Raw genomic sequence first — 27058 nt, 5'->3', positions numbered from 1 at the left:
ATAAATCAATAAATCAGTATTTAAATAAAAGAGCAGTTCTTTAAAAATAAAACTTCTATTCATTTTTAAAAATTATATATATTTATTTTTATTTTTGGCCGTGCTGGGTCTTTGTCTCTACAGAGGCTTTTCTCTAGTTGCAGCGAGTGGAGGCTACTCTCTAGTTGCGGTACACAGGCTTCTCATTGCGGTGGCTTCTCTTATTGCCAAGCACGGGCTCTGGGCTTCAATAGTTGCAGCTTGTGGGATCAATAGTTGTGGCATTCAGGCATAGTTGCTCTGGGGCATATGGGATCCTCTCGGGATCAGGGATCTTACCCGCATCTCCTGCATTGGCAGGTGGATTCTTTACCACTGAGCCACCAAAGAAGCCCAAGAGCAGCTCTCTTGAATCTCTGTCACAATCCTCCCAACCTGCCTCCAGTTTTGTCCCCCCCCCGCCTCTCCTTTCCCTGGGGTGGAAGTTCACCCTTTTCAGGCCCCTAGTAAAACCTCTTGGCTCTGCTAATCATGACTGAAGTGAAGTCGCTCAGTTGTGTCCGACTTTTTGTGACCCCGTGGACTGTAGCCTACCAGGCTCCTCCCTCTATGGGATTCTTCAGGCAAGAATACTGGAGTGGGTTGCCATTTCCTTCTCCAGGGGGTCTTCCCGACCCAGGGATTGAACCCCACCCCTAAGCCTTCACCCCCGGGTGCACTGTCCACTCTCCTGTGAAGCTCACCCCTCCCATTTCAGGAAGCAGCCTCCCTGCTGAGACTTTGGGGAGACAGGAAAGTCACAGCTTGAGCCCCCAAGGGGCCTAGGAGAGCTTCCCTTGGCCTAAAGACCAAAGCAAGGTGAAACCAGCGGGGGGATTAATATCCCTTTCTCCCACCTTCTCCAGCCTCCTAACAAGCACCCATTTTCTACCCTGCCAGGTTCTTCCTTAAAACACTTGGCTTGGGACTTCCCTGGTGGTCCAGTGTTTAAGAATCTGGCTTCCAACGCAGGGAATGAACTCGATCCCTGGTCAGGGAACTAAGATCTGACATGCTGTGGGGCAATTAAGCCCAGGTGCTGCAATGAAAGATCTAGCATTAAAAATAAAAAAGAAAAGAAAGATCTAGCATGCCACAAGGAAGATCCTGCGTGCCATAACTGAGGCCCGACGTAGCCAAATAAACAAATAAATATTAAAAAAAAAAAACCAAAAAAACACTTGGCTTGGTAGCTCTTCGCTGGGCCTTCTGGCTGCTACAGTTGCCTCTGGGGCTGGGGTTGGCCAGCAAGAAGAGGGGGGAGGTTACCAGGGACATTCCCAGGGCCCTAGAGGACCGGGGCAGGGAAAAACTGGGTCTATCTGATGAGCCTGAAAGGTGACATTGGCTCAAGATCACATAGCACTCCACACACAGCAGCCTGGAAAGGGGATTTGAGGTCAGACTTCTCTCCAGGAGCCAGAACCCCCCCCATTCTTCTAATATGTTTATCATTCATACAACAGTCACCGTACTCTTGCTAGGAACTGGGGACACGGCAGCATCAGGCAGACTGTCCTCAAGTTGTTTGGGCCTCATTGATCTCCTCTAGCAATGGGGAACTCACTACCATAGATGTTCTTGAGTCCCAGCACTGCACAGGTTCAGCTGGAAGGAGACACCCAAAATCCCTTGCTGCCTTTCTGGAAGCCATGGAGGAGAGGGTGGGACCCAGGCTGGGAGGGCATAGACCTCCATCTCCACAGAGCCCCATCCTCCTGCGGTCCAGAGTGTGTGTGCCCAGGAGCGGCTGAGCTGCTAGGCCACCTGCTCAAACCCGACCTGGGTTGACAGGCCCTTCCTTCAAAGGCTGGCTCCAGCCCTCTGTGCTACTTTATTGCCCAGCTAATGATGGTGATTAGGCCAACAGGTGCCGCCTGCCTCCCGTCTCTGCCCTCCCGCCTGCTGTGGAGGGTGATTTCTAAGCACCTGGGGAAGCCTGCCCTGTGCTCTGCCAGGGCACCCACCATGGCCGCCCCCTCACCCCTCAGGCCACTTTTTGTCCACCTCCTTCCCTGAGAAGGCAGGCCCAGTCCTCATCTCCCCGGGGCTGCTGTGCGACCTCAATGTACATCTGGCCCTCTCTGAGCAGGACTGAGGGGGAATCAGACAGGTGTGAAGGGGAGCTGAGAACAGTTGGAGGGCTTGCGTCCCCTAGGAAGCACGCCCATCTCTTCCCCAGCCAGGGCTGGACCATGGGTACCCAACCAGGGTCGCAAAGAAAGTCCTAGTTTGCAGAGGGTCCTCCCCCTTGGGAGCCCACTGCATTGTGGGTAAGCCCCCACAGGAGTCTCACCATTCTGGGGCCAGCCCGCTCCCAGTGGGGGTGGGGGCTGTCGCCTGGGGCCTTGGTGGGGTCCTAGTGTGGGTCTGGGTGCGAGCCATGATTTATGACTGTGCTTCATGAGTGAGGAATGCCAGCCTGGGGGGCTGGGGTGGGTGCGGGGCCCCTGTCCTGACACTCTTCACTCTGCTGGATGTCTGGCATGTCCTGTCAGCGTCCCCTGTCCCCTGGGGACAGCCGTGCTCCCCAACCCCACGCAGCAGCCTCCTCCCATCCGTGCCTCCCCTCAACCCTCAACCCCCCGGCGCCAGCCCAGGGGGAAATCCAGAATTAAATCCTTTTTGGTTTTCTCTTTTCACAACTCAGCTCCCTATTTTATTGGGCATGAAGAAAAAAACAAAAATCTCTCTTTTTTTTTCTCCTCCGGCTGCACAAGAAGGGAACTGGACAAGATCCTTGGAAACTTCCATGCAGGTGATCTTCCAGCCAGGAAGGGATGTTGAGCATGGATGAAGGAGGTGGTAACATCCTTCCCCGCCCCCACCCTAACTTGCCAGATAAAGGAAAATTCTGGAATTCATGAAGGCGATGAGGCAGAGTTGGGGAAGGGAGGTTGGGAGGCAGAATGATCCAGAGTGCAGTCCGGTCCTGGACTCAGAAGGCCACGGCTTTGAACCTGTTCCTGTGAGCCTCACGTGTATTCGTCCTGCTGCAGGCTGCCATTGTGGGTGAGGGTCCATCTTTCTGGGCCCCTAGCATGGGTCAGCCTGCCTCCCCTGGTCTGGAGGGACTGGTTTTTCCAGCTGGTGGAGGGGTCGGTGAGGAGTTGGCAGGGGCAGAGGGTTTTATGTAAATGCCCAGGGAGTGCTCTGGGAACCGGGAGGCTGGTTTTCTCTAAGACACGCAGGGACTGGCAGCTCCCAATTAGCCAGGCCGGGTGACGTCAGTGCTGCTTTCCTGGGTGGCTGCGCCCACTCCAGTTGGCCTTGGCAGAGGTTCCTGGCCATTACCTTCTCCCTTGGGTGGGAAGGGTGCCAAGGGGGCCGCCATCCAGGATAGATGCCAGGTCCCCCTCCCAGCATTTTCCCCAACCTGGGGCCTGAACCACGTTTGGGGACCCAGCCCTGGAAAGTGCCATGAAAAACCAACCACACACTCTACAGCAAGACTTTAATGGGGCTGATATTTGAACCCTCCCCCCAAACCTGAGAGGCTGGGGAGAACTCAGTATGTTGGGCCGGTCCCAGAGACTGTTGCCATGACAACCGCTGGTAGGCTTTGCTGCCCAGGCGGCTCTAACCCTGAGTTTCAATAAATAGAGGACAAAGGGGTCTGGTCGCCCACCAAGCTGGGGAGACAAAGACCTGGAATGCCAGACAGAGCACATTGTCATGTCTGTGACCTCACACGCGTACGCGGTCAAGTGTACACACCTCGGATCATGTGCACATACACTATCCCCCCTCGCCAAACATCCTCACATGATACACCATCTTTACACATACACACACATGTACATACACACACTTTCCTCAGACACACAGGACTGAGCTCACATACCTCTTCCTTGCACACACACATGAGGTTAGATATACATGTGCCTTTCAACGTTTGGCTTGGAGCCTGGTGTCCCCTCCCAGCTCACAGGAGTAGGAACGAGGTGGGTCTTTCTGGCTTGGGCCAGATTATCCCTTGGACTAGGGGCTAGATGTTGTGACGTTTGCCTGGCTGACCCCGCAGAGGCCTGTGGTGTTGGACTGGGCCCAGGAGGGGAAGTTGTGCAGGTCGAACATGGGGATGCTCCAGCTGTTGATGGCCAGCGTGATGACCAGAACCCCGATGACGTTGAGCATGAATCCCGCTCGGGCCTGGGGTGAGGAGAGCCAATCTGAATGCGTGGGTGCTGAGCAGGGCCAGCACCTAGCCCTTAGGTATTCACAGGTGCTCAGAGATCTCTCACTAGCAAAACTCTCCCTGGGAAGTCCTCCTTTGAGTCTAACCTGCAGCACAAGGCGATGTCCCTACCACGACTTTACTCCCGGTGCTAACAGGGGGAAGGGGAGCTCCCAGGGCCCTGGGTCTTATTCTGAGTCCATCTCCCGTGGGTGGGTGCCTGGCCTCGCAGTGCCTTCCCTGCATTCCTCACCCCTCCTCTCCCTCTCAGTGGCCAAGGGCTGCAGGGCCTGAAGACCCTCAAGTGGGGATCACGCCCCACCCTCCCCCCATCACCTTCCCCAGTGGGGTCCACCGTCAACTCCGAGGACCTCAGTGGCTTTAAGCTACCCTGTGGCCCACCAAGATGGAAAGACAGAGCGGCTCGTGCCGAGGCATTCGAGACCCCTGCCACTCACCATGTCTGTCACTCTGAGGCCTCCGAATGAGAAGGCGATGGCGTTGGGCGGGGTGGCCACGGGCAGCATGAAGGCCAGGGAACTGGCAAGGGTGCAGGGGAGCATGACATAGAGAGGGTGGATGCAGATGGCCTGCGACTGGAGGGGGAGACCGTGGGCAGAGATGGTCTCAGCCCCCCTCCCAGAGGGGAAGGCGTGACCCCCAGTTCTCCTTCCCTCTCTGAGGGACAACCCCCACCCCCCACCCCAATACCCACTCTGGCCATGAGCCCACCACTTCTGCCAGAGGGCACTGGGTGACCTGAGAAGGGCCCCTTGACCTCTCTGGAGGGGATAAGTGTGCGGCCCTGCCCAGTGGGGTGTGGGAAGGGGAGGGACTCATAAAACGGATCTCAAAGGGGCTCAGAGTGCCGTCATCAAAGGCTGCGGGAACGCGCCTGGGGAAGCAGGGGCTAGGGACGCTCCGGGAAGCAATTTCACGCCATCACCTCAGGAACGACCAGAACCGGAGCTGGGCCAGGGCTGTGGGGTGGGGCCACCAGTGAGCCCCAGCAGGATACTCCAGGGGTGACGTCACCAGGGATGGAGTGAGTCAGGGGCCAGAGGGCCTTGGGGCCCAAGGTTACTGAAGAGCCTGGGGAAGGGTGGAGGCTGGGGGTCCTTTCTTGGAAGTGAGAGGAGAGGCGGTCACTCTGACCCTGGCTGGGCTGGGCAGCAGGGCTCCCTGGAGGAGGTGAGTCTGCCGGGCCAAGCTCACCATGGAGGCCAGGATGGGCAGGAAGAGTGTGGTGGTGGCCACGTTGCTGGTGCACTCAGTGAAGATGGCAATCAGGAGGCAGATGATAAAGGCGATGGCAGCAGGCGGCACACTCTCCAGTGGGGTCAGCTTATCCCCCAGCCACTTCGACAGGCCCGATTCCTGCGGGCAGAGGAGGGCGGTGGGTGAGAGGCTGGGCTGCTTGAGGCCCCAGAGTCCCCGGCTGAGGCTCTGGGGAGGGTCCTGCTCTTGCCCGCACCTCTCTAGAGTCTTCAGAGTCAAGGGCAGCTTGAGAGGGAACGAAGAGACCCAGCTGAAACCAAAGTCTCCCTCTCCTGCTTTTTTAAAAAATCAATTAATTAATTAATTAATTTTTGGTTGTGCTGGGTCTTTGTTGCTGCATGGACTTTTCTCTAGTTGCGGCAAGGAGTGCTACTCTCTAGTTGTGATGTGCAGGCTTCTCATTGCTGGTAGCTTCTCTTGTTGCAGAGCATGGGCTCTAGGGCACTTGGGCTTCAGTAGTTGTGATTCCCGGGCTCTAAAGCACAGACTCAGTAGTTGTGGCACATGGGCTTAGTTGTTCCATGACATGTGGGATCTTCCCGGAGCAGGGATCGAACCCATGTCTCCTGCATTGGCAGGTGGATTCTTTACCACTGAGCCACCAGAGAAGCCCCCTTTCTTCCGCTTGAAGGACAGTTGGATGTGGGGAGAGAGAGATGGGTAGCAAAGAGAAGGGGTCAAAGGGCTTTCTTGGGAAACGTGGGACTTGGTGGGAGAAAAGACCTTTGACCCCACTGACTCCTGTTCTCCTGACCTCTCTTCTGGGGGGTCCCTGGCCAACTTTAGCCCCCTCCCTGCCCCCACCAGCCCAGCAGGTTGGGAAAGAAGGGACCTTGCTCCTGGCGAGGAGGGACGGGGGAAAGGCCCTGGTAGAAGCTGGGAACAGGTCGGAAGGGGGATGGGGGCAGTCCACAGGGTCAGAAGGGTTCCTGTAATGCCACACTGTAAATCCCAGGGAGTTGGGACTTTATTTTATATACCATCACCCACTTAGCACCCAACACCCATCACAGAGCTTGGCACAGTCAGTGACTGCTTGATGGTTGAACTCAGCAATCCCTGACCCAGGGAAGCTCCTGTCTATGAAGTGAATGAGCTTAGACAGAATCCCGTGGCCTAGGGGTGCAGGTTCATGATTCCCCTCTTGGATGGAGGCTCTGCAGAATGAGGACCCGGTCCCCAGAGCCTGGCTGGGTATGATCATGGCGCCCCCTGGTGGCTTCAGCCAACAAACTGCATCAACCCAGTGCCTTCCCTCTAGTCCCTGGTGTTAGAGCTGCGGCATTCTCTGTCCGGCAGGGGGTGAGGGAAGGGCCTGGGTGGTCCTGAGTACAGTCCCTATTCACCAGAAAAATCCTGCCTTCTCTTTGGCTTTGAGAACCCGACTGGGGAGAGGTCCCTCTGGCCTGAGTTTTCTCCCCCTCCCTTAGTGCTCTTACCTGTCTCTCCAGTTGCTGCAAAGACTCTGCCCACCAGGGGGCTCCCACGTGGGGGGTCAGGGCTGCCCGGTGTGCGAGAGAAGCAGGGCCCCTCTTTCTCTGTCACAGGGTCTCCCACCAACGGGGCTGGGAAGGGGGTGGGGTCTCTCACCTCACTGCCCTTGGCCAGGGCAAAGCCACCACCCAGAAGGATCACGATATTCCAAGGCATTTTCTTTTTTACTATATCCCAGGTGAGGAGGGCAGGAGGGGCCTTCAGCTTCCCTGGGTTTCCTACTCCCCAAGCAGAAGAGGGTGGGTCACCGGGAGCCAACAGGCTTTCCCTCCCCTCCCCTCCCCCTGGGGACTCTCCAAGCAGTCTTGATCAGAGCTTAATGCATGGGCGAGAGGGACCCTCAGTTCTGCCACATCTTGGCTTTGTCCCTGAGTCCCTGTGCCCTTGGCAAGTCAGCCCAGCTTCTCTGGGCTTTGTCTACTCCTGCCGAGAATGGTGGGAGGGAGGCTGAGTGCCAGAAGGCAGGGTCTGCCCAGAGGCCCTTCCCTGCCGCAGGCCAGGTGCTTACCTGGTTTCTGAGTCAGCCCTGGGATCTTGGAGGGCATGATGAACATAATTACAGCAATTAAGATGGCTACTGTCCCATCGGATGTCATGCTGTGGGTGGGGCAGGGAGGGCAGGCTTAGAGGCTCAGGGCTACTCAGGGTCACGAGGGGGAGGGGGGCTGGAGAGGAACCCCTCCCCTAGACGTGCCAACTTCCCTCTTGTTCTGAGTTGGGGGCCCTGCTTCCTTCCCTCCTCCCAGAAGTATTTCTCCTCCCCACAATCCTTACCTCTTCCCATTCTCGTCGGAAAAAGCCAGGTTACCCCAGCCCGTGAAAAAGCCTGGCTCCCGAGTGAACCAGAGCACCACCAACAAGACAAAGAGGAGGGTGACAGCCTTTTCCGCGAAGTTCATGGGGCCCAGCAGCTTGTGCTCTCTCCGGATGACTTCGAAAGCTGCTCGCTCCTGATCTCTGCTCTGGTCCCCCAAGCCAAAGTTCTTCCGGAAGCTGCAGGTGGGGGTGGGGACAGCTTGTGAGGGCCCCCACTCCTGGCAGGGGAGCAAGGGGCTCTGAGTGCCTGAGGTTTTGTTTCTTTTTGATTGTTGTTTTGGCCTCGCCAAGCTGCTTGAGGGATCTTAGTTCCCTGACCAGGGATTGAACCTGGGCCACAGCAGTGAAAAGCTCAAGTCTCAACCACTGGACCACCAGGGAACTCCCAGGAGTGCCTGTGTCTTAAAGGCTGAGACATGCAGAGGCCTCCTTAGGGTTACTACACTAAGACCTTGATGCCCTCAACGTTCTGGAAGAAAAGCAGAAGACTCTGGTTTGTAAACTCTGCTCATAAAGAAGGCTGAGCACCAAAGAATTGATGCTTTCTAACTGTGGTGTTGAAGAAGACTCTTGAGAGTCTCTTGGCCTGCAAGATCAAACCAGTCCGTCCTAAAGGAAATCAGCCCTAAATATTCATTGTGAGGACTGATGCTGAAGCTGAAGCTCCAATACTTTGGCTACCTGATGCCAAGAGCTGACTCATTGGAAAAGACCCTGATGCTGGGAAAGACTGAAGGCAGGAGGAGAAGGGGACGACAGAGGATGCGATGGTTGGATGGCATCACCGACTCAATGGACATGAGTGCAAGCTCTGGGAGATGGCGACAGACAGGGAAGCCTGGTGTGCTGCAGTCCATGGGGTTGCAAAGAGTCAGACACGACCGAGTGACTGAACAAACAACTGCTTTTTCAGGGCTCTTATTTAGCAGAGGGGCTGGCGGGTGGGGTTTCCCTGTACTCGGCCCTGCTCCATCGGTCTCACTGACCCCTCCACGCTTCCAGGAGTTTTCTTGTGCTGAGCTTTCTCTTGCTCCGAGTGAGAAGGCCCCAGAAGCCTGGAACCCGTGCTTCCTTCTGGCCCTGACTCATCACTCCTCTCCTCCAATAACCTTTGAGGAAATCCTCTCCTCCCTCTCCTACCGCTTCTGGGCACCCTCTGCCAGCGCGAGCCCCACCCGCACTGTCCAGAGAAGCACAGGGGTCTGCAGCCTGTTCCACGTGCGCTGGTTTAACTCACGTTGATGTTTAACTCTTCGCTTGGGCAAATCTTAACTCCCCTGCTGGACTGTGAGTTCCTTGAGGGCAAAAATCACGTTTCACACATTTTTTAAAATCCTTTATGGTGCTTGGCATTGCACTGGTCTCTTTGACTAACACTTTGCTTTGTATCAGCCCCAACCTCAACCCAACTTCCCTGCACCTGCCCAAGCCATGTTATAGCAACGATGCTTTAAAACTTTCCGTGACTCCCCCTGCCTGGGTAGGAAGGACAAATAACAACTTATATCACAGTAACACTCATGCCACCACTCCTAGGCTGAACTCCTAGCAGACATCATGAATCAATCACAGACTTGATTCCTACTGAGCCTCAGAAAGGTCTCACATGATTTTCAACTTGGAGCTCTAGTGACAAGGGCTGGAAGTCAGAATAAAACCTCTCTACTACTCTTGGCCTCAAGAGCAAGGCGGCACATAAGATTCACCCATAATCTCTCCCTGCTGCCTTCTCCAAATTTGTATCCCAATACTCCTTTTTTAAAAAATAATTACCTTTTTTCTTTTGCAACTAAATGCTTTTTATTTTGTGGTTTAAAAAAAATATTTTTTGGCTGCAACTGGTCTTGGTTGCAGCATGCGGGCTCCTCTCTGGTTGTGGTGGGCAGGCTGCCCAGCAGCATGTGGGACCTCAGTTCCCTGACCAGGGACGGAACCTGCATCCCCTACATTGGAAGGCAGATTCTTAACCGCTGGACCACCAGGGAAGCCCGCTTATACTCCTTTTTTGCTCTTTACGTTTCAACCACACAGAACTGGAGTTTCCCCAAACCCAGCATGTTCTTTCTTGCCTCTTTGTACAAGCTATTCCTGCTGCTGAATGCCTTTACTTCATCTTCTACCTGGCTGACTTCTAACTCAGCAAGATTCAGTTCAGGTGTCATCTCTGCCAGGGGCCTTCTGGAATCTCCACTCACCTAGGCTTCCGTCTGTCCGTGCTCCTACCTTGTCATCACCCATGAGATGGTGAGCTCCCAGGACAAGGACCGTGCCTAACGCTTGTAGTGTTTTCAGGACCAGGCACGTAGTAGGAGCACAAGCGTCAGCACTTCTGTAACTGACCAAGCTCATAGCGTGCACTCCTTCAGCACCCGCGAGAGGACTGTGGATCATTATGGAATGGGACCTGGCCTGGGCACCAGGAGATCTGGTTTTCAATCCCAGCACTGACATGTCTAGCTATGGACCGTGCCTCGAACCTCAGTTTGCCTATCTAATAGATGGGATAATACTCTCCAACCTTTCCCTCCAATGGGGGATCAAGGGCACAGAAGGGCCTTGGTGGGGAGAGGTTTGCTCACTGAGATGGTGATTATGTCCTTTCCCGAAAGGCTACCTGGGTATGCAACTGGGTGCTCCCAAAGGGTAAGGGCAGGCACCTGGGCGTCTCTTCCCCTTTCTGCCACTTACTCGAATCCTAAGAAGAGGATCTGTAGCCACACCCAGGAAAGCAGCAGTAAGATGATCATGGCAGGGAAGGCAAAGCCAAACCAGGAGGCGAAGTTTACCACGTTGCCATTTTGGGGGAAGATCCTGAAGGGGAATAAGGGCTGCTGTGTGGCATTGCCCGGTGGCCGGCCAGCTCCCTTTGTCCCCCAGTCAGAATGCAGACCCTCTCCCCCTCAATCACTCACGAGTTGACCTGGCCTTGCAGCACCAGGTTGGGGGTGGTGCCGGTCAGGGTGGCGATGCCCCCGATGCTGGCCGAGTAGCACACACACAGGCTCAGGCCCTGGCTGAAGCGGAGCTGCTCCTTGTTCTGCTGTGTCTTGGACTCCGAAGGAGTCGGTGGAGCAGGGTGATCCTGCTTGTTGTCTGGGAACAAGGGAGAGGTGGGGTCGGGAGTGGGTGCAGGGCCAGATTCGGGGAGCATGGCAGGGGCTCCATGGCCTCTGGGGCGCCTTTTCGCTTAGCAGCCCAGACCCGGGCTGGGGGGAGGGTGGAGGCTGCCCCCAGGTCTGGAAGGGCGGGCACTCCCTGGGGTCTCAGGATGGAGTGACCCTCGGATACCGCTGGGCCCAATCCCTCTCTTGGGAGAGGGGAAACTGAGGCACAGAGAAGGGAAGAAGATTATCCAAATTGCACAGGAAGAATTGAGCCCGGACCCCTGATGGCCCACCCAGGCTCCTGCTCTCGGCTTGCCAGGGTCACCTAGCATCTCCGTTTCCCCAGGACTGAGGGAATTCCCAGCCTGTGGGACTTTTCATTTCAAAACCAGGAAAAATCTCAGCCCACCAGGACAAGCTGGTCACTGAACTTCTTGCTTCCCTCATCCATCCCAAAAGATGCCAAAATATGGATTTCCCTGACGGTCCAGTGGTGAAGACTGTCTTCCAATGCAGGGGGAGCATAGCATCGATCCCCAGTCAGAAAACTAAGGTCCCACATGCCGTGGGGGTGTGGCCAAAAGTTAAAAAAAAATTCGGTGCTCAAATGACTCCTCCTATCATGAAGGTCATCTCAGACCCTCCCCAAGAGGGGTTTGGGGCAGGGCCTGGCCTCACCTTTCTCATCAAGCTTGGTCTCTTCCTTCTGTTCCTGGAGTTCAAAGGCGGGGTTGTTCCTGCCCTCCTCAACATCCCTGTCTGTGGGCATCTTGTGAAGCTGCTCCAGAACGGCATGGGCGATGGGCACCATCATGGCGGTGGTGGCCGTGTTGCTGATCCACATGGACAAGAAGGCCGTAACCAACATGAAGCCCAGGATCAGCCTAGTGATGGACAGACCCACACACCGGTGTTCCAGCATTTCTGCAGGGACTGGCGGCCCAGATCGCCAGCACCTCAGGCCCTCCCGTCTTGGTCTGTGGGGACTCACAGGGCGGGCCGCACCCCGATGATGAGGAGCACGCGGAGGGCAATGCGTTTGTGCAGATTCCAGTTCTCCACGGCGAGGGCCACCATCATCCCCCCAATGAATAGGATGTTGGTATCTTTCAGGTACTCAAGGCTGACCTGGCAGGTGGGGACAGGGCTTACAGGGTGCCGACACTGATATTTCTGCCAACAGAGAGAGGTTGGTTCCCTGGGCTCTTGGACCCAAATGGAAATGGTCTTTGGATCCCCCATTGTTGAATATTAAGCAGTTTCCTCTCTTTCTGATTAACCTGGTCTCCTGTCAGCAATGACTGAGAGGTCGTCTAGCCTGAATCCTTCCATGCTTCAAACCACTGACTAGAAGAATTTAATGCTGTTTCAGAAGCTAACGTCATGGTTCTCTGTGGTCCCTGAGTCAGCATCATCACCGACCTGGAACTTGCTAGAAGTGAAATGCTTAGATCCTGCCTCAGATCTATGAAATCAGAAACTCTGGGGTGGTGCCCAGCAAAATCTTTGTCTAACTGGCCCTGCAGGTGATTGTGGTGCATGGTCAAGTTTCAGAACCACCGAACTAGAAGGAGACAGGATCTTTGGCTGGCTATCAAGTACCCTTTCCCTCCCTAGTCTAGGCCTAATTGCTTCCACTTTGAATTAACTCTTGACACCAACTGTGCCCCTGGCATTTCTAGAATGCCTTCCTCCTGGTCTTCTAGCTGACTCCTCCCTCAGTGCTCCCCGACCTGCCAGGCAGAGGCAGGGACTGGTCTTCCACGTGCTCTACCTCTGATGAGGCTTCTTCCATCATCACCATCCTAGGGCAGACCCCTCCATCCTTGGGAGCACGTCCTCCTGTGAATGGGGAAGCTTACCGTGGAAGCAGTCATTATGCCCATCATGGGGAACATGATGACGGGGAGGAAGGCAGTGACGGCCAGTGGTAGCGCTTCGGTGCACCAGAAGAGCGCCATGAGGATGATGGTGTAGGCGCAATAGGCTTCCTGCAGGCAGGAGGGGAACAGCACGCTATTGGAAGGGGCAGGCCTGTATCTCAAAATCACATCACCTCCTGTCCCCAGAGGAAACAGACTCTTTGTAATAGTGCGGGGAGACCCTGTAAAATTCATAGCCCTTGATTCCCAAACCCAAGGTCTCATTTAAAAATGGAAATAGGGACCTCCCTGGCAGTCCAGTGGTTAAGAATTTGTGCTTCCACTGCAGGGGGTGCAGATTCAATCCCTAGTTAGGGAACTAAGGTCCTTCGTGCCGTGCAGTGTGGCCAAAAAAAAGTAAAAATGGAAATAGAAAACAAAGCAAAACACTCACCACCTTGTATTTAGCCTTGGGGAGTCTAGACATTATAATCTAGCTGTTGGATATAATCCTATCCCCTTGGGGATTGCAGGGGGGCTTGAATGAGGATTCTTAGATAAGATGGGGGGCTCATCTCAATGAAACCAGGGCCTGGGAATTGTGGAGCACTGCCTGGAGCTCTGACCCTCCCTCCTTTATTAAGAATCTGTAAGAATACATCTATTTGTATGATGATTAAATAGTAATTGTTCCTTCTGCTAGCAGGTGAGTTTCATGAGAACAGAGTCAGTTTTGCAGCATCTGGATCCTCGGAGCTCAGGACCCAGGAGGCTTCAGAGCAAACCTTTTCTGAATGATTCACTAATCATTGAAAAGTTTTGGGAATGACATGAGTCTCCTTCCAAGTGATTCTGGCATGACCACTGCATTGCACAACTCCAGGAGGTGTTATTCACATTTCTAGAATATGTGAGGGACTTCCCTGGTGGTCCATTAGCTAAGACTCCAAGTTCCCAATGCAGGGGGCCCAGGTGCTATCCCTGGTCGAGGAACTAGATTCCACATGCCAGAACCCAGAGTTCACATACTGCAACTTAGAGTTCACATGCCACAACTGAAAGATTGGCACATGACAATAAAGATCCCGAACATGACAATGAAATTCCCCTGGGCTGCAACTAAGACCCAGGGCAGCCAAATGAGTAAATAAACATTAAAAAAAAAGAAGAATATCTGAAAAGCTCCACCATCTCTGTGTTGTATGGAGAATTGTGGAGTAAACCCTGAGTCATGGCTTTGTGAGTCTTGGGGTACCAGAGGCCCCCCTTTCCCTCAGGAAGCTCCCAAAGCTAGGAAGCCCTGACCTCAGGCCTGGGAGAGGACCTAGAGCAGGAAGTCGGCCAACTGAAGACGTCAGGGGCCCACCCGCCTTGTCGGGGCCTCTCCGCAGGCCAGGGGAGGGAGGGCAGGCAGGGGAATCATTAGCCAGAAGGAAGCCTCCAGGAGCGGTACTTGGAGCCAAGCCTCCTCAGGGGCACCCACTCACTCTTTGTTTGCCAAAGGAAGGGGCTGCCTGCTCGGACAAAGGGGCTGGGGGGCCCCCCTCTCTTACCTGTCTCAACTGCCCGGCCCCTCTTGCCTTCTTCACCTGGTATGGGCTGGGCTCCCCCCTTATACCTCAGGCCCTTAGTACCCTGAGGTTGGAAGGAAGGTCTCAGGGAGAGGAAGCTGCTGTTTACTGAGTAACTTTTAGGAGCTGGACGTTTTCAAGTTTGTAGTTAGAGCCACTTTTGAACTGTGGTGTTGGAAAAGACTCTTGAGAGCCCCTTGGACTGCAAGCAGATCAAATCAGTCTATCCTAAAGGAAATCAGTCCTCAATATTCATTGGAGGGACTGATGCTGAGGCTGAAGGAAGCTCCAATACTTTGGCCACCTGATGTGAAGAACTGACTCATTGGAAAAGACCTTGATGCTGGAAAAGATAGAAGGCAGGAGGAGAAGGGGACAACAGAGGATGAGATGGTTGGATGGCATCACCGACTCAATGGACATGAGTCTGAGCAAGCTCCAGAAGATAGTGAAGGAGAGGGAAGCCTGGCGTGCTGCAGTCCATGGAGCTGCAAAGAGTCAGACACGACTGAGCGACTAAACAAGTTATAGCCATGGGTGGGTGTGGTGGTCTCATGTTATAGATGACCTCCAGGGGGTATGTGTCTTGCTCACGGTCACAGAACCAGGGAGTGGCAGAGCCGGGTGGGAACCCAGGCAAGGTATCCAAGATGGCACAATTCCCAGGGCACTCCCCATGGAGTCGTATCAATGGCAGGCCGGGGGGTGGTGCGGTGCGTAGCCTGCACAGCCAAGCATCTCTGATGCCAGGCTCACTTTCTCTCCATGAAACATCCACCGCCTTTCTTCCCTGTACATGAACTCATTGGCACAATGGGTGGGGATGCCTTGATCCTTGAGCAGAGACTTAACACCTCTTCCTCCCCCAGCAGGAGGTAGATTCTGCTGAAATGGCTGTTTCTTCAACCATTTTCTCAGTTACGGTGATGTCATGGCCTGTTACCCATCCTCCCCCGCAGGCTACAGGCAGGCCAGCTCCTCTGGACCCTAGTGTGGCACTCCCCCCCCTAGAATTCTCAGGCCAGGGATGAGGAGGGGAGCTGGGGTGGATGATTCCGCTGATTCAAGAAGATAGCTTTGCAAAAAACAACGGCACAGGTATCGCTGAGGTTGGCTCCTTGGACATGGCGCTCTCCACCCTTCAGGTGGTTCCTAATTATATTTAGTTGCTCTGTGATTTAGAAATGACTATTGTTCTCATTTCACAGATGAAGAAATAAAGGTGCCAATAAATTAAATATTTCAAAGTCACACAAATCAGTGAAGAATCCAGACTGTCTGGTTCTTGAGCCCCAGGGTTTTGCCTTCTACTTTGAGCTTGCCCCCTTACAGGTAGGGGGTGTCCTTCAGTCTCAAGCTCGCTGTGGCTAGTAGGGTGAATGGACATGAGTTAGAGCTCAGGATCCAAACAGAACCATTTTCGCTGGGGCCTGCCACTTCCCGTTGCCTGGCTCTGGGCAACTTCCTTCAATTCCAGGTCCCCATTTGCACCCTCCAAAGGGAGCTGTGAGTACCAGTGTGTCGAATCCATGGCCTCTGTACTCCTTTACAACTTTCCTGCATCCCTCTTCGTATCTGTCTGTCTCTGGGTCAAAATCAAAATTAGAGTTCCATTTGGAAGTCTTCCCTGGTCCTGGTGGCTCTGGACCTGTGTTCCCATCCCACCCCCTCGGGCAGTCAGTCCAGCTGTAGCATAACCCACTGACCTGCTCTTCCTGGTTCATGGGGCTCTTAACTTGGGCATGGAATGCCAAGGATCCATGAAGCTGGGTGGGAAAACTAGTTCATCTTTTAGCTAACATCTAACTAAGGTTATGAACACAGGCAACAAAACTGGATAGCTGGCTTCTTTTTTGGCCATACCTCTAGGCTTGAAGGATCTTAGTTCTCCCACCAGGGATCGAACCAGGGCCCACAGTAGTGAAAGTGCACTGAGTCTTAACTTCTGGACAGCCAGGGAATTCTCCAAACCATACAACTGTTGACGGTACCAACAGCGATTTTGTCAAGGATATTTGATTGTGGTTGTCAGTTGTTAGGGACCTGCAGAGATCAGTGGTTGCAATGATCTCAAAATGCATCTCAAAATATTGTTTACATCCATCTCTATTTTGAAATTATGGTAGTAGTTATATCAACACTGGATCTTATTTAATGCTTTAATAAGGAAGCACTTATATTTCTGAACTGCAATTAATTTTTTTTTATACTTTCATACCGTGTTCCAAAATGGTTGGTTTCCTTCTCCATCCCATACATTTTATTTTGTGCATTTCAAAGCAATAGTCTGAGAAAGGCCCAGAGTCTTCACCAGACAGTCAGTGACATTCATGGCTCAGAAATGAGAACAGAACCCAGGGGATCCTTTCTTTTTGGTCCCTCAATGTGTCTGATTCCAAGGAATGCATTCCCCCGCTATAGAAGTGGGAGGTCGGGGGACTTCCCTGATGGTCCAATGGTTGAGAATCCGCCTCCCAAAGCAGGGGACGTGGGTTCCATCCCTGGTTGGGGAACTAAGATCTCACATGCTGTAGGGCAACTAATCTCACACACCGCAACTACGGAACCCACGTGCTCTAGATCCGTGCTCCAAAACTAGAGAACACCTGCATGCCACAACAAAGACCCAGTGCAGTAAGAAGAAAAAAAAGTGCGCAATTAGGAATCAGACTTGGCCTCCTAGGCCACCTGATACCCTCTGCCTTGCTGCCATCTCTATACATCTTGGGCTGACCAAGCTCAGATGGTGGCCTATGGCATGAGACCCAACTGTCTTACTCCTCAACCTGTTGCACTGCTCAACTCCATAGGCTTCAGGTAAATTTTCCCTTATTTTTACACCCTAAGTCCCCCTACCTCTTCTGCATAGCACTCATTACAATCCGTACTTAAACATTTGCTTTCACAAATTTCTTATGATGAATATCCATCTTTGCCATCAAACTATACTCTCTGGGGAGCAGGGTCTGGATCTGTTTGTGCTCACACCAGCAGGGTGCCTAGCACCTCTATGGAGTTAACACTGGATGAATGAGTGGATGAATATCAGGCACTGGGGCACAGACACGATTCAGGCCTGGCTCCAGCCCTCAGGGAGTCTGACTGCCCTGTGTGTGCTGGTTCACAGTCATGGCGGATTGCCTACCTGGCAAAACCAACAGCGAGCAGATAAGATAAACATTCAGATGGTTTCCAAACCCCAAGGCTGGCACCTTGCTTCTTTTGTGATAGGAAACAAAAGTCAGAGGTTGGAAAACCTGAGTGCCCAGGCCCAGCTTTATGGCTGCATGTCCTTGGGCAAGCTATTTAACATCTCTCAGCTTTGGTTTTTTTTTTAATAAGAAATATTGAACATTTCCAACTGTATACACTTTGCTCTCTTTTGTGAAGTGTCCTTATCTACAAATAGAAATAAGAGAAACACCCACTTTGCTGAGTTATCATGAGGATGTAGGATTTGACTATGTAGGTTTCAGCTGTAAAGAACTGTGGATGACAATGAGCAGGTGGCCTGGGTTAAACTTGGCAGAGAAACGTGCTCCTGGGCTGCTGGGGAACCAGGGTGGATGCATGAGGTATAAATAAAGATGGTGCCAGGGAATCTAGGGCAGACTCTGGACCCTGGGTGTGGGCAGGGTGGGGACCTGCGGGCATCATGGCCTTTACCCGTTACTGGCACAGAGCAGCCTGGGGCAAAAATGTCCACAATCTCAAAGATGTTACATCTTATTCCTCTTGGTGATTGAAGGTTAACCCCAGGGCAGGCTAATCCCACTGCTCCTCTGCCCCTGGCAAGTAGGAATGCTGCGGGCAGGGAGAGCTACTGGGTCTAGGGAGTGAGGCAAGGTCCTGAGTGGCAGCCAGCACCATTGCAAAGGGGAGACCAAAGAGTGGGGTCCCAGAGAAGGGGCTCCTTTTCTGAGCCTCCTTCCGTCTGGGTTGAGGAAGGCTTCCAGAGAGAGCAAATTGAGTGGGTGCTGAGGGATGAATAGGAGTTTGGTGGGTGGGGGAAAAAGTGTCAGCATGAAGGAGTAAGCATAGAGGGACAGAATGAGGCACAAAAGATCCAACACATTCTTGTGGAGGAAGGGATGGAATGCTCAGGAAAAGTCTCATTTGCCCTGAGTGGAATCTAGGACTTTATCTGGAAGACAAAGGTGAAAAGGGGAGATCCTTGGAGGACTGTAAACAGAGAGAGTGACGTGGTCAGGTTGGTGTGTCTATTAAAAGACTGCATGGAGGCTGCATATGTGATTTTTTAAAAAGTCTGTAAGTATTTGTATACATATAGGAAAATCTCTGATTCGAGAATTCTTACCCTGTTTTTGTACCAGGATCCCCTTGGCAGCCTGATGAAGCCTTCCAGCTCCTTCTTAGAATAATGTTTTTAAATGCATTAAATAAAATGCACAGGATCACAAAGGAAACCACTTATATTGAAATACAGTTATTAAAATATGAAAAATGGGCAAGATAGTGACATAATGTGACTCTTAACTAGTAAGCTCTTCATTGGCAAGTGGCTTCTGTAATTTCAAAGTCATGATGAACGTGAATAGTATGTCAAAGTCCTGGCAATAGCTCTCATACGATTTGAAAATATCTGTGATTCCTACAGGTGGCAAAGTCAAAAATATCTTTCATCCTATGGTGGCTTGTTGTCTATATTCATCACAGAAGAAAATGCTTCATTCTTTCGTGCTGTTGGACTTTGTACAATGTGCATGTATCACCTAATTAAATAAATCAATCGCCTCAAGATAAAAACAGGGGGCTTATACCTGCAACAGTGTGGCAGATGGATTGCAGACATGGAAGCTGGGAGTTGACAGGTGGCCAGGCTGGGCTGTCCAGTGGGGAGATGACAGGGGCTCAGAGAAGGTCATGGCAGTGTATATGGACAGAGAGGATAGACTCCAGAGGTATTAGGAGGTGGAAGGCAGAGGGTGATGGCTGCTGGGTTAGGTGGGAGGAAAAAACTCTAGGTGCCTTTCCTGAGTGTCTAGATGCATGGTGACCCTGAGGAGAGGAGCCATGTGGCAGGACTTGGGGAAGGAGGTACAGGGTGGTGTGTGTGTGTGTGTGTGTGTGTGTGTGTTATATTCCAGGAATGATAGGCCTATCCAAATACTTCTGAGAGACTAAACATAAGAGGCAACAATGGCCAGTCCTTAGGCAAACATAGGTCCTTCAGTCTCTGCAGCCGCAGTCCTGTAGCCAAACCACAATCTCCCTAGCAACTGGCCCCCACAAAGCAGGATTTGCTCAATGACTTGCCAGTCTCTTTAATTTTGCAGCCCATCCCCCACCCCCACCACTTGCTACCACCACTTCCAACTCAGGACCAATCAGTGAAAGCCAAATGTGCTCTCCAAACAATCAGAGAGAAAGCCCTGCTTCCAGTTAGCCTTCCTGCAACGTCCCCGTGACAGCACCCTCCAGTCAGGGCACCCCTGAAGCCTTACCTCTCTCCACTCTAAAACATCCCCACCCCTTGCCTTTGAGGCTCTGCCAAAAGCAGGCAATGAAGTCTGACTCCCTTCCTCTCCTCCGCCTGATCTCATTTGGCTGATCTTAGTTTACTTCCGTGCCTTCGTGTGAATGCATTTGTTGCATCATCTTTTGCTTCAAGAGGCCAAAGGGAAGAACGATGGGTCCGGGTGTCAGAGACAACAAAAGCGGGGTGAAGAGTCCTGACATCAGAGTTTGGGCCAGGGCCAGACCCGCTTGTGTCCACTCAAGAGCAAACCAGCAGGTGGGAGATGAAGAGAAGCGAAGCGTTCCCACACTCCTCCGTGCATCTGATCCCACAACAGCCCTGGGCAGTGATGTTGGATTCCCAACAGCAGGAAACTGTTCTGCTAAAGCCTCTCTGGTTTTCCCATGCTTGACCTTCATCTAGCAGGTGCTGGAAGTGTGGACACAATTTGGTAATCTGGGGACCAAGTTTGAATTGGGGAACCTTCTATCTCTTCCCTAGGAATTGCCCTGGCTTTGGAGGCTGGCTCCTACTCTCACGACCTTCAGAGGTCACAAACCTGACTCCACGCAGCCCAGTGCTGGTCACGGACCACACTTCACTGCCCTAAGGGACATGCCTTGCCTTCCTGTTTCACTGGTGGGAACACCAAGATCTTCATGAATAGAAGAAGTCATCTATGGGCATATGGATATCCACATGGTGCCTGAAACACTGTTGTGTTTCCTTGTTGTTGCTTGGTCACTAAGCTGTGCCCGACTCTTTGTGACACCATGGACTGTAAGCTCGCCAGGCTCCTCTGTCCATGGGATTCTCCAGGCAAGAATACTGGAGTGGGTTGCCATTTCCTTCTCCAGGGGATCTTCCTGACCCAGGGATCAAACCCACATTTCCTGCTTGGCAGGTGGATTCTTTATCTCTGAGCCACCTAGGGAGTCCCATTGTGTTTCCTAGGGGCCTGGAATTCAGACAAGGGGCAGAAGGTACAGGAAATCATTGTTTACCGAGCCCTGGGTGCCAGGTAGTCTACCCACACAGGTCATCTCGTTTAGTTGGGACAGCGGCGGCCTCTTAGAGGTGAGAGGCTTGGAGAGGCTTGATAAAGTCCCGTGGCTGCTCATGCTACCAAGTGGATTTTGACCCACATCTATCTGGCTCCAAAAACCCCTGATTTGTTCCTGGACTCTGCCATCTCAACCAAGATCCAGGAAGTCTCAAAATATAGAGGCAGGCCCCAGAACCGAGGTCCAAATTCTTTGTAGTTCTCAGGCCCACCGTACTGGTCCATCTTTGGGGTTCAGGCATAGCTGGCAGTAAGGGTATTTTGGGCTTCCCCAGTGGCTCAGCGGTAAAGAATCCACCTTGCAATGCAGGAGCCTCAGGAAATGTGAATCCTTTGGAGGAGGGCATGGTAACCCACTCCAGTATTCTAGCCTGGAGAATCCCACAGACAGAGGAGCCTGGCGGGCAAAAGTTCATAGGGTCACAAAGAGTTGGATGTGACTGAAGCGACTTAGCACCCGTGCAAGGGTATTTTAGTCACACAGAATTTAAAGTGCACATGCATGCACATACCTACTACTCTTATATCCTAAGAGTAAGAAATCCTAAAAACAAACAAACAAAAAACCAAAAAGGACTTCCCTGATAGTCCAGGGGTTAAGACTCCATGCTTTCACTTCAGAGGGTGCAGGTTCCATTCCTGGTTCTGGAAGTTCCACATGCTGAGCAGTGTGGCCCAAAACAACAACAACAACAACAAAAATAAGCAAACAAACAAAACTGCAGAGCAAGAAATCCTGCCCTCTATTCTTACTGTAAATACAGTCTGGATTTCAGCTATGCTCTGTCCTGGCAAACACAGTACCACAGGGAGACAGTTTTCACGAGTGGTTCTGCTGGGTCCTGGGAGATATTTGCATTTTCAACTCTAACTTGGTTGGATGGCATCATTGATTTAATGGACATGAGTCTCAGCAAACTCCAGGAGATAGTGAAGGACAGGGAATCCTGGCATGCTGCAGTCCATGGGGTTGCAAAATGTTAGACACAACTGAGGGACTGAATACCAACCACTCTAACTTACTGCCTTTTTGACCTCTGAGCAAGTATTTATCCCTCCTGACCCTCAGCATAAAATCCTCACTCCTTCCCTGGACCTTGCAGGGCTGACCTTGGCTGATCTCTCCCCACTTCTCTAAGGTCATCTGCTCACTCGGGTCTCCATGCCATGGTGCTGGCCTTATTTCCTTGCCAAGCTCGCCCCTGGCCTTGGGCCTTTGCACTGTGGGTTCTACCTAGACAGCTCTTGGCCCAGAGCTGGGCTTGGCTGGCTCTTACTCGCCAGTCAGGTCCTAAGGTAAATGTCAGCACCCCAGTAGGCTTTCTCTGATCACCCTGTCTACACTAGCTCCTCCCCAAGACATAGTCACAGCCTGCTTTATGCTTTTCTTTGTGTGGACAATGAAAAGTATGTGCTTTTCGTGTGTCTTTCCACCCCACCCTTACCCCCAGGATCACAAGTTCCCTGAATCTTACCTTCCACCCCACTGCACCTAAACAGTAACTGTCACGTGATACTTTTCCAGATGAGTGAATGAATAGAGGTAAGGTTTCTGGCACATCATTCTTAGGTATCTGGTTGCGGGGTAGGGGGAGCACTGAAAAGACCTCAGACCCCACGGTCCCCCAACCACTAGGAACCCCCCGGCCAGTGGGTGATGGGAAGTTCTAGGATTCTGTTGTTAATTCCTCAAACACACTATTTCCAGCCGGCACGCCTTTGCTCCTAGCATTCTCGTCACCCGGCCTGCCCTCCACTAATGCTTCTCACTGTCCCAACTCAGATTCTCCCTTACCTCAGTTGGAAGGATTTTCTCCCTTCTCTGAGCTCCTATGAGCTTCTGGCTATAGTCTGTGTGGCAGGAACACATGGTCCTCTAGACTGAAAGCAACTTGAAGACAGAACATCTATATTCCTTTTCAGTAACCCCTAGCACAGAGCAAGCACTCCACAGACAGCCTAGACTGAATGACAGTGGAAGGATTGATTGATGGCTGGATAGACATGAGGGTAGACAGCTCAAGAGGTGACTCAACAGGGGACCACCCTGCATCCCTAGACAGCATTGACCAAGGCCAGATTCCAGTCCAGACTTTGCCTTTTTCTAGCTGGCACTTGAGGTAAATTCCTTTACCACTCGGGATTTACATGTCTGTAAAATGGAGATGGAAGTAATAACCTCATAGTAACTCAGAGATTATTGTGAGAAATAAGTGGGTTAGTGCTTTGAAGTGCTTGGCATAATGACCAGCACATAAAAAATACTCAAGAAATGTCAACAAGTATTATATGGACACAGGTATGAGCTGAGTTTTTTCTGGGCCTCCTCCTATCCACTTTAGGGGCCAGGGTGTGGAGGTAAGCTTGGAATTCACTGCAGAGAGCAGGGACTCAGCAAGAATTGAGGACAGGGCCATCTCTACCCACATTCATTTGTTTACTCAGTGATTTGACAAGTATTTGTTGAGCACCTACTATGTGCCAGGTACCGGGGATTCTGCATGGAAAAAGGCAAAGTCCCTGCCTTCATGGAGCTTACATTCTAAAGTAGGGGATCACACACACACACACACACACACAAAATAAATTAGGGGCTCAGAGAATAAATAAGAAATAAAGGAATACATCATTTCAGAGAGAACAGACTTGTGTTTGCTAAGGGGGAGGTGGGGGTGGGGGAGAAATGGATTGAGAGTTTGGGATTAGCAGATGCGAAAACTATTATATAGAGAATGGATAAACAACAAGGTCCCACTAAAATAGCACAGGCAACTATATTCAATATCCTGTGATAAATAAAAATGGAAAAGAATATGAAAAAAAATACATATGTACAACTGAATGACTTTGTTGTACAGCAGAAATTAACACAATATTGTAAATCAACTATTGTTGTTGCTTAGTTGCTAAGTCATATCCACCTCTTTTGTGACCCTCTGGGCTTTAGCCCGCCAGGCTCCTCTGTCCATGGGATTTCCCAGGCAAGAATACTGGAGTGGGGTGCCATTTCTTTCTCCAGGGGATCTTCCTGACCCAGGGTTGAACCTGTGTCTCCTGCTTGGCAGGCAGATTCTTTACCACTGAGCCACTTGAGAAGCCCCAAATCAAATATGCTTCAATTAAAAAAAAAAGAATGGTCTGGGGATGGGTAGGGATGGGAGAGAAACGGTGGTGGCCTGGACCAGAGTGGAGGCAGTGGAAAGTGATTCCATTCAGTGTATTTTGGGGAAATTGAGTCAACAGGACCTGCTGGTGCTTGTGGAAGTGAAGGAAAGAGAGGCACCAGGAATGGCTCTGAGGTGGATGGTTGAGCCTTCTCTTGATACATAAGATCAAAAGGAGCTGAGAGAGATGAGGGATCAGGATTGTGTTTTGAGTATGCCAAAGGCACTCTGCATAAAAAGGAAGGATTCATCCGGGGGAGGTGTCCTGTGTTAGTTGGGTAATGCAAGTTTGGAATTAGGAGCTGGAGTTACCGATTGAGGAATTATCAGTGTAGAGGTGCTTTTTTTTTTTTTTTTTTTAGAGGTGCTTTTAAGGCAGGAGAAAACAGAAGATCCCCTAGGGCAGGAGTGATGATAGAGAGAAGGGGCAGGAAAAGTAGTCACGGGAAGAGGAAACCCAGGAGAAGCCAAAAGAAGACAGTGCAGCGAAGAGGAGGGGACCGGCTGTGACAGATGCTGCTGAGTGGTTGAGGAAGGTGAGTGGGCACCAAGGGTCCTGTGACCGGGATGCTGACGGGGACATGATGAGGGCCCTCTAGGTAGGTAGAGTCTCGGGAGCAGAGCTTTCTGAGGAGAGAGCGGCAGTGTAGATAGTCTCTGAGGCTTCTGGTTGTAAGAAAGAGCAGAGAAAGTGGGCATGTGTTCAGGGACTGTAGGATTGAAGGAGACTTTGTTTTTTAATGAGACTGGTATTAAAGCTTGTTTGTATGCTGATGGGAGAGATCAGGAAAAGAGGGAAAAGTTGATGATGCAGGAGATGAGAGGATAATTACAGGAGCAAAGTCCTTGAGAGGGACTGGTAGCTAGGGCCCCACTGGAGGGGCCGGCCTCACAGTTAGGACCTGGGGCAGTTCATCTGAGTCAGGACAGGGGAGGCAACATCTGTAGGCAGGAAGCAGGTGATAGGCGATAGGCGACGGGTGGGGTACAGCCCAGGGAAGACAGGGCCTCCTGACACATCCCACCCCCACCAGGAAGACTGGCTTCTCATACTGACTCGGGCTTTTCTGTGTGACAGTGGGCAGGTTACCAAATCTTTCTGGGCTGTACTTTCCTGGGGAGTAACATGGGAATCACGGTTCCTGTCCATACTTCCTTCTGGGGTTAATACACTTGGTTAACTCAGCCTGTTTGGAAGCCAATCTAATGGGTCCTTAGCATAGAGATGCCACTGGCTTTGGCCTGAGATGAGGGTCATCTTAAAGGTCAGCGGGGCCTTGTCACTGACCAGGAGCCGTGCTACTACCTCCCTGGTTACTTATCCTTTTGGAATACCTTGAATAAAAAGCCTGCCTCAGTTTCCCTCTCTGAGCAATTGGCTCAGTGGGCAGCTGGCGGGTGGCGGGGGAGTGGGTGTGGGATGGGGCTAAGTTCAGAGCCAGGATCAGTCTTAGCGTTCCGGAGGCAGACAGCACAGGCTTTATAGCCAGGCCACACCCCCAGCTCTGCCACTGTCTATGTGACTTGCCAGAGACAGATTTCCTGTGAAGCTTGGATTTCAAGGCCACCTCCTGGACTCTACCCTTCCCAAAGTTCTGTATTAGTTTTAGATTCATAATTTTGTCTTCTTTTACTTACTAGATGGTCCCCAAAGTGTGTAATATCTGAGCTCCAGATAACAGGATCTGCCCTGGGATTTTGGATGACCACTTTCCCCATCTATAAAATGGGAGTCAGAACCTGCTTCGTAAGACAGGGGAGAGGGTTACTGGGTGTGTGGTACAGGGCATGCAGTGGGGGACTCCAATAAATGAAAGCCCAAGTTATGACTCCTGCTGCTTGCGTGGGGTGGGCAGGAAGCGGTAACATTTCCCCCTCCATTCAAAGTGTGCATCTGTAGCGCCCACTGGCAGGATTGGCGTGTACGATTAATTAATTTCCTCCTCTGCAGGAAACTTAGCTCTTGGGATCACGGGTGAGCACCTTCGCTTTCTGTTTGTACTCTTAAAAATGCAAACACTGCCTGAGGCCAGTTTTCTTCTAATCCTCTTCTTTCACTCTCCAGCTGCTAGACCAGCTCATACTCTCCTGATCAACCCCATCTGCTTCTACCTGCACCTCCTTTACGGAGCTGGTTTTCTGCCTTCTAAGGCAATAGATGTCAAGTGGACCTAAGCAATTCACATTGAGCTCCCACTACTGGATACCCAGCAAAAGCCGCTTTTGACCTCTTAACCCCTAAGACTCAGGAGGACCAGGAGATGATAGCCTCACATCCAGGCTAACAGGGATGAGTGGGCTTTGCTGGTCCTAAAGATGCCCCACCCCGGGGCAGATGGTCCCTCCCCTGCTCTCTTGGAGCTTCCCTATGCCCAGAATCCCAAGTCCTTACCTTGGTTGGGACGAGGATGGGCAGAGGCAGCAGGAAAATGGGTAGGAAGAATACGATCAGGTAGAAGCGATAGGCCCACAGGCCCTGCCAGCAGGTGGCCATGGTGCGGGCCCACGAGGGCTGCCTGGTCACCCTCTGGATTCAGGGAACTGCAGGACGGACGGTGGAGCAGGTAGGCGGCTGGGCAGGCTTATATAAAGCCGCTGGAGTGTTAACCATTGACCCACCCCGGCAATCAGTGTTTTTGGAGTCCGGGAGGTGAGAGTAAGGAGGAGGGACCTGCAGGAAGTATAAAGATCAGGAAGACTTTGCAAAGAAAGGGAGGAGGGCAAGATCAGGGAATAAAAAGGTTTCAGGTTCTTTCAAGAAGTTAAGCCCAGAGTTAACTCTTTCTGTGCGTGGAGGCTGTGAAGGGCTATAGCCAGAGGAGCTGGAGAGGGGAAGTCCCTGGGAAGCCCCACAGCCAGCATCCACAGGGCAAGACCCAGAACACCTTCCCCAGCTCCTCTCTCCACCTACTCCTGCAAAACGGAGTTCTCTGAGCTGTTTATATGGGGCCCTGGGTGGGGTGGCCCTTCCTCCAGAGACACCCTGCCCTCTGGGGTTTCCAGTCTAGGACTGAGGAAGGGCTAGAGTAAGC

At 52.0% G+C, this 27058-nt stretch overlaps 1 protein-coding gene across 2 annotated transcripts; it reads right to left on the bottom strand.

The window, feature by feature from the left end:
* Positions 1-3455: 3455 nt before the first annotated feature.
* SLC13A2 (solute carrier family 13 member 2) lies at positions 3456-26581 on the bottom strand. Of its 2 annotated transcripts, none has more exons than XM_043903169.1 (12): positions 26419-26581; positions 12750-12878; positions 11879-12015; positions 11566-11771; positions 10696-10876; positions 10472-10594; positions 7742-7960; positions 7476-7564; positions 7064-7185; positions 5411-5572; positions 4654-4791; positions 3456-4170 (listed from the first exon to the last, which is right to left on the bottom strand). In XM_043903169.1, exons 1-12 carry the CDS (start codon positions 26518-26520, stop codon positions 4000-4002), a joined length of 1779 nt encoding a protein of 592 aa, XP_043759104.1. In that variant the 5' UTR covers positions 26521-26581; the 3' UTR covers positions 3456-3999. The 2 variants fall into 2 exon arrangements, with proteins under 2 accessions (XP_043759104.1, XP_043759105.1); XM_043903170.1 differs by having other exon boundaries at positions 4654-4735.
* Positions 26582-27058: the final 477 nt, after the last annotated feature.

Source organism: Cervus elaphus, chromosome 5 (assembly GCF_910594005.1).
Source record: "Cervus elaphus chromosome 5, mCerEla1.1, whole genome shotgun sequence".
NCBI lineage: Eukaryota > Metazoa > Chordata > Mammalia > Artiodactyla > Cervidae > Cervus > Cervus elaphus.
This window is presented reverse-complemented; position numbering and strand designations above follow the sequence as displayed.

What these genes read in the sequence shown, in the direction of transcription:
- SLC13A2 (XM_043903169.1), bottom strand. Translation starts at nt 26,520, where the DNA reads ATGGCCACCTGCTGGCAGGGCCTGTGGGCCTATCGCTTCTACCTGATC. An exon ending in ATCGGGGTGCGGCCCGCCCT is followed by an intron (nt 11,772 to 11,878) that starts GTGAGTCCCCAC and finishes GTCCATCACTAG; the next exon opens with GCTGATCCTGGGCTTCATGT. An exon ending in AGGGCTGACTCAGAAACCAG is followed by an intron (nt 7,186 to 7,475) that starts GTAAGCACCTGG and finishes CTTGGGGAGTAG; the next exon opens with GAAACCCAGGGAAGCTGAAG.